This window comes from Lupinus angustifolius, chromosome LG10 (assembly GCF_001865875.1).
Source record: "Lupinus angustifolius cultivar Tanjil chromosome LG10, LupAngTanjil_v1.0, whole genome shotgun sequence".
NCBI lineage: Eukaryota > Viridiplantae > Streptophyta > Magnoliopsida > Fabales > Fabaceae > Lupinus > Lupinus angustifolius.
In genome coordinates this window covers 14008574-14015940 of record NC_032018.1, presented here as the reverse complement: position 1 = coordinate 14015940, position 7367 = coordinate 14008574, and the positions used below count along the sequence as shown (strand labels likewise).

Below are 7367 nucleotides of genomic sequence, written 5' to 3'. Positions count from 1 at the left end.
AAAGTACAAGAACTCCAATACCATTTCAAAGCTTATACTCACTTCACATTCTTGAAGTAGATTAAGGATACGCTAAAAAAATAAACAAAAATTAATATGATATGATACTCTTATCTTTTTATTAACAATAAAATTACATTTTTTATTGAAAACAAAAGGAGAACAAGAACTTGTCTCTGGTGGAGATATCTTTATTTGCATTAAGATCTCAAACTTCAAAAAAAATGATTTGAACCCCATTTGAAATAAGACAAATCAGCATAAATGCACTTCCCTAACCAGATTCTAAGTTTTACGAGTTCCAATTTGTCCTCAATGTTCAATTGTATAAAATTAAAAACTATTTAATTTATGTCTAGAGCGTAATATGTATGTACTGATAATATAAAGATTTATGCACAATTAGTGAATGATTTGTCATTTATTTTTATTACTTTTATTTAAAAGTTAATGATAATTAAAAATTGATGGAAGATGATATAATATAGTGTAAAAAACTCTTATACTATCATAGTATACATATTTTTTTCTCTTTCTCTCTAACCAAATACTGCATATGACCATCAGCGAAATTATACTTTTCAATATGTATTCGAAATATTCCTTTTGTTGCAGCATTTCTAAGTGCATCTTGAAATGCAAAAATTTCCAATCCTTAAGAAGTGCTAAGCTAAAGCCCATACCCATGTAAGCTCAATAGCTACATGGCTTGTTGTTGCATTGGCTAACAACTCTATTGGTTATAACAAGGTTCTATATTTATATATTTATGATTATGTTTATTGGAATTGTGGAAAATTACTAGAAAATATGGTTACAATTATGATCATAATATGTTTCTAGAAAAAATCAAAACGTCAAAACTATGGTCTAAATTGTGGTCCCAACTTAGTAAACATTTCAATTGGGTTGTTCTTTGCTTCAACTTTCTTCGCTCAGGTATATGATGGTTAAGGTGAATGAATTTAAAAAATGAAGTAAAGAAAAATGTGAATTTAAGTGTCTCATCCATAATAAATTTAAAAAATAAATAAAGTGGAAGAATGACTGAAATGAAGAAGGTTGAATGTTCGAATCTCACCCACAACAATTTGCCGATGAAAAAAAAAACCATCTTCACTCAGATTTACTAAAAACAATTTTTTAGAACATGTAATCTTTGTTTATCACTAATACCCTCGAATAGCTAAATATTATATTCTATTCAGTGGGTGGAAGTGTTACTTCTCTCGTTGATGTAGGAACCTAGTGGTACTGTATGTGCATTATTTGTCTTCTTCCATATCATGATGTACATTAAACTTCCAACAAAACTCAGGAGTATGGTTCCTCTCTGTTATCGGAAAGATCAGTGCACATGCTAAAAAAAATAAAAAATCCAAATTCTTTTTTTTTTATTTTTAAATTAAATAATTTAAAAACATTTATCCTCTCATATTCCTAAATACTAGAGAGGAATCCAATTCAAAACTCACATATGTCACGCTAGACATATATTCCAACTCTATCATGTACGAGCTATAGAAAAATTTCCCTTGTTGTTGTTTGATATATTTAGAAAACAAATATTGTCTATATCAAGGATAAAATTGGAAGAAGCATACTTATATGTTCTATGCAATGCTAATGAGGTTGAGCTTAGATAAGGATATGGTTAAGAATTCTAACCCACATAAGAATTGGATTTTTAGATAGCATAATTGGTGTTTTATAAAATGACTAAAAAACACATTGTTGAGAAGTTGAGTATAAACACACATTTTATATGAAAACAACAAGATGATTAAAGTTCAATGTAAAATAGTGATCTGACTATTGTTGGTCAAACTATACATATGTCAAGTGTCAAAGATAGAAACTCAATGTATACGAATATGTCATACATTGGGTAATTGAACATATAATATTTCAGGTAATGATTTTTGGTTGTATGTGAGTCGATAACAACAATGGTTTTCGAGTTGATGAATTCAGATTCATGCAGGTGGATCTTAATAGACCCTAGACCAGGATATAAAGATGAGCCTTTTATTCTAGCATCACAAGCTCAAGAAATATTTTATGTTGATGACTCAACTAATATGAAATGGTACATTGTTCTTTTCACTAACAAAATAATCGTCAATAATATTAATGACCAAGACCACAAAGATATTGATGGTGAAGATAGTCATTTATTTGAGACATCATAATTGCGTGAGAGCGTTCCTCTCACTCATTGCCCTAAATGCATAAGACATAACTTGGTCATCCTAAACATAGTTTCTACACCTAAGATGCAATGGGAGCTACACCTTTCATTGAAGGGAAGATTATAGTGGTGAAAATATAAGTGGCGATATAGCCAATAAAGAAATTTAATTAGATTACAATTGTCAATAGTTGACTTTTGGAGCTACATGGCAATACAAACTCTAGCACAACTTAGAATAATTTGCTTCTTATTTGCATGCATTATAAATGAAGGGTGAGTACATATTTATAGGCTTTCTATAACACTTATGACTAGATAGTTCCATAAATTTCTATTACACAATTTTATCAAGATTTATAGATATTTCTATGATCATTTTACTAAGTACCTAAAATAGAATCTACTAGAAGCTTAAGATAATTCTAAATATCAAAATATAACACCACTACTTATTTCTACACAAATATAAAAGCTTTTAGAAAGTGTGCATCAGTATTTTAACACAACCTTTGGAGTCAACGACTCCTAAAGAATTAAAAAAAAATTCATATTCGAAACATATGCCATGCATTTGTAAGAGTATGTACATACTACCCCATTATGCATCCTATTTTGATATATCTCAATCCAACTACTTCTAAGGTACATTATTGCCCAACAAAACATTTTATCCACTCCCTATCATATGCATGAGACCAACTCTATTTTTTACACATGCGATAAAAAAACCTGAATCTAGGACCCATTTCTCCACCAATTATTATGAATTAGATTATTCTCTAATACTGAAAAGGGAAATGATTATTTTTGCTCTTTTAATTTTAAGGATATAAGTATCATATCATTATATTTAAGGGTAGAAATATCACATTATACTGTATTTATTTTTTATTTCTGATATATTTTCCTCTCTAATATTGGAGATCGTAGATCCTTATATGATTATTATAACTCTTTAACTATAAGTACTAATGCATGGTATACATCACAACAGAACCAACCTTATGGAGATTCTAACAAAGTAGGCAACCTACTTGTGAAGGTTCAAGGATAATAATCAGAACGAGTGAATAAGGGACAAATTTAACTGGTTGGTGCACTTTGAATGAAAAATTATAATCTTGGTGGACATTTTAAATTATTTATCAAACTAGTGCATTTTTCAAAAACTCGGCAACTAAATTGCCGAGTTTCCTATTTTTTCTGCTCGAGACATAACTCGATATCTTTAGTGTAATGTTTATTTTGTAACAATATTTTATTGAACTCGATAATTATACTAGAGTTTTACAATTTTTATTTATTTATTCCTACACCAAACTCGTCTACTAATTGTAGATTTTGTTTGCATTTTTTTATTGTACTATAAATTATATGATATATTCATTATCATGTTAATTTTTTATTTAAATTTTTTGTATGAGGAATCATGGAAAACAATGTTAACTTTGACATATCAAAGCTTAGGAGTTGTGCATGGAGATTTAAGCAGTTCACCTTTTTGTGTACAAAAGCACTTTTTCTGATGACATTCAACATTCAGATTCAAATGGAGAAAACTATGGTGTATTATCCTTTGTGTTTTGGACAATAACATTGGTTCCACTTTTCAAGTATGTATTCATTGTGCTAAGAGCTGATGACAATGGCGAAGGAGAAACATTTGCTCTATATTCATTGCTATGCCGACATGCCTTGGTTAGCTTATTGTTTGATACTCAACTTGCATATGAGGATTTGATTGAATACACCAATGGCAATATAAAAAACTTTAATGTAATTCCTGGGAACATTTATAATCAATGGAAAAAAAATTAAACATAAAACTACAATACCATTCCTCATTTCATTGTAATAAAATATAATTTCCCTATAAAACTCCAACATAGTTGTCGAGTTTAGTCTAGGAATAAAATAGAAAAACTCCAATACAATTGTCGAGTTTAATAAAATATTGTTATAAAATAAACTCTACACAGAAGATGTTAAGTTATGTCTGGAGTAGGAAACAAAAATAGGAAACTCGGCAATTTAGTTGCTGAGTTTTTAGAAAGTGCACTAGTTTGGTAAATAATTTAAAAGGTGCATCAAAACTATAATTTTTCAGTCAAAGTGTATCATCCTCATAAGTTTGCCGTGAATAAACTATTCAACTGAATAGAAAATTTGAGAGTTAGAAAGAGAGAAATATGAAGAGTGTTGGCTTTAGTGTATGATATAAATGTTAGTTTAACATAGGAGGAGATTGTCTTAGATGAAGATAATAACTTATATATGATAGAACACCCTTCACAACCATATATTACATTTTCCCTAATAAGTCCTATTTATATGATTATCATCACCTAAATGAATCTCATGAAGTTTCTACACAATACAACTAATATCTATCGTAACGCAATTTGGCTAGAACTTTGTAGGTACAAGCTATATATTATATTTCTTGTCACATGTTTACAGAATTTTCTAGAAAATTGTGACATATTTCAATACTTCTCTTTAACGAAATTTTCTAAAAATCTCTTAGAATCCTTTGTAAGATGTTTTCTTCCTCTCCTCTTCTTACATTGATGTCCAAATGATATTGTTGAATTCCAAACTAGAACTTCTACATTCTTCCACATGAAGTAGTTACGAGTCTCCTTGTCGAACTTGTTAGATAACTTCTAATAAGAACTTGCTAGCTTTTGAATTGCGTGCCTTGTTGGTATTGTCAAAGACTTTTGTCATGAACTACTTATTATACCTTCAATCTTCTTCTTGGGCTTATACTCAAGCAAAACCTCAGAGGTCACATGTCTTCCATTTTAGTCACTACACGGGTTTATGCTCCTTATATATGCTTGAGTCTCTTAGGCCACATATATGGAAAACTTAGATAAATATAGATGATATTTAGGTTGAGTCTATCATGACTTTGAAACCTTAGAAATAGTTTAATATTTGTGGAAGATTTGTTTGAAGTTATAAGGTTTTTTTATCTGACCACTTGTGTGGAACAATAGTTGAGGGACTACGCTCAATATATGATCGAACGTAGCTCTAATATCACTTGCATGTTTTAGTGGATGATAATAGTATATATGAGGAGATTGTCTTAAATGAAGAGATATTTGATAGAATAATAGTTGGTGGAATATTTTGCTAGGTTGAAAAGCCTACATTTTATGCATAATAAAGCATCCTTCACTACCACATATTACATTTCACTTCATAAGACTATCATCACTAATATAAGTAACATTAAGTTTCTATACAATACAATTAACGTCTAATTAGGGATGGCAAAAAAACTCAATCCGTGGGTACTCGTGAAAATACCCGCAATAATAGCTTATGAGCGGGAGTGGGTTTTGTGATACCCGCCCCGCGAGTACCACAAATTTATATATTTAGTTTTTAGTTAATTTTTTATATATATTTATTATTATTTTAAGATTATATATCATATACTTTATTATTATTTCATAATAAATTACACATATTTGACTATGATAATAAACTTATCATATAAATGTCATATTATTCATGTAACAATTTTTTTTACATATTAATTATTACAAATTATATAAATATATAATTAAAATTAAAAACTCGTTGGGTACCCATAAATACCGGCTACCCACACAGGTACCCGTAAATATTGTGGGTTTGGGCATGGTAAAATACTACTTGCACCCGTTGCCATCCCTATATCTAATTCATAATGCAATCTTATTAGAACTCTCTACCTACATACTAAATATTATATTTCTTATCACATGCTTATAGTATTCTCTAGAAATATATGTCATATTCCAATAAATATCATGCAAATTGAACAAATATATAAAGAAAATAATCATCTTCAATATCAGAAAGAAAGGGAATGTTTTTACTTTTAAATGTAAAATGTTGTTTCATTGTAAAAATATCACAACATATTATTTTTTCTTTTAACTTTTATGTACTTCCCTCTGTATCTTCACCCAATTTCTAACCCTTAATAGTTTATATTCAAGACTCTTAATTAAGTAAAGAGCGTGTGATATTTCATTAGGCTTGTTCATTGGTTATTGCTATCAAGGTGGAGTTGGCCATGTTGGCCCAAAAGGAAACATGAGTTGGAGTTGAAGTTATTGAGTGGTGGAATTTCAAAGGGGTTTGTTGTGCACCTTCTCTAAAACCGAGTTTCCAATTTTGATGTCTTTGGGAAAGAAGCATAGTAAATAGTCATTTGTCTCTTCAATCATGGTTTTTTTTTAATCTTTTCTCTTACACAAGTGAACTAGTCAGGGTAGTAGTATATATTCTGTCACACAAAAAATGTGTTATTTGTTATTATTTGTTGAAAGAATATTTCATTGTTAAATTTTTTACTTAAATATATTTTTTCAACCAATCAGAAGGAACATATCGACTTCTTAGTAAATGAATGTCCTTCCCTCAACTACCGGCCTAAAAGTAGAGTGATTAGTTGAGATTATTAGGAGTGAGGAATTTTGGATTCATAATTCATGAGTGAGGTTTTGGTGCACCATACTCCCTAATGAAGATTAGTATTTAGAGGAGAGGGAGAGTTCTTTGTTGTCTTGGCTTTAATTTTCTAATCGCCTTAATAGTAGGTGTTTTTGCCCGTAGCTTATTCACAAATGCTATTTTAGTCCTCAAATGATTGGATAAACATAAACTTAATTTTTCTTAGATTTTTTCCATATCAAGAAACAAAATGGATTGACATAAATTTTTAGTATTAACAAAAGTATTTTATCACTCTATAAGTAAGAAATTAATTATTTTTAGATTGTATGACTGATTCTCTCAATAAGTTTTACTACTCTAGATTAACATTCGCAACAACCCTTTCACTCGGCACCGTCGGATCACTAAGGCCGACTTTCGTCCCTGCTCGACGGCACTCAGTGTGTATAATATAATAATTAATAAAAGGAGAAAGAGAAGAGAGTGAGAACTACATAAGTGAAGAAAGGCAAAGTGATGGGGTTAACGGTACTATTAATTTACTATTCTCTCTCTCTCTCTGCAATGTACAAGAGAGAGAACAACATTAACAAGAATGTCAAAATTTCACACCAACAACGTTGCATCCCTCGTCCTCGGCTACCATTCCAACTCCCCCACCACTCTCCGCCGCTTCTTATTCCACACCCTCCCCTGCGGTACCACCTCCCTC

General features: G+C 30.1%; 1 protein-coding gene across 1 annotated transcript in view; it reads left to right on the top strand.

Moving 5' to 3' along the window:
- LOC109358124 (U-box domain-containing protein 7-like) overlaps nucleotides 7195-7367 on the top strand; it is a 3030-nt gene continuing 2857 nt past the window's right edge. The window contains exon 1 of the mRNA XM_019602201.1: nucleotides 7195-7367. This exon is cut by the window's right edge and continues 455 nt beyond it. Coding sequence (XP_019457746.1) covers nucleotides 7251-7367 — 117 coding nt within the window. The 5' untranslated portion in view covers nucleotides 7195-7250.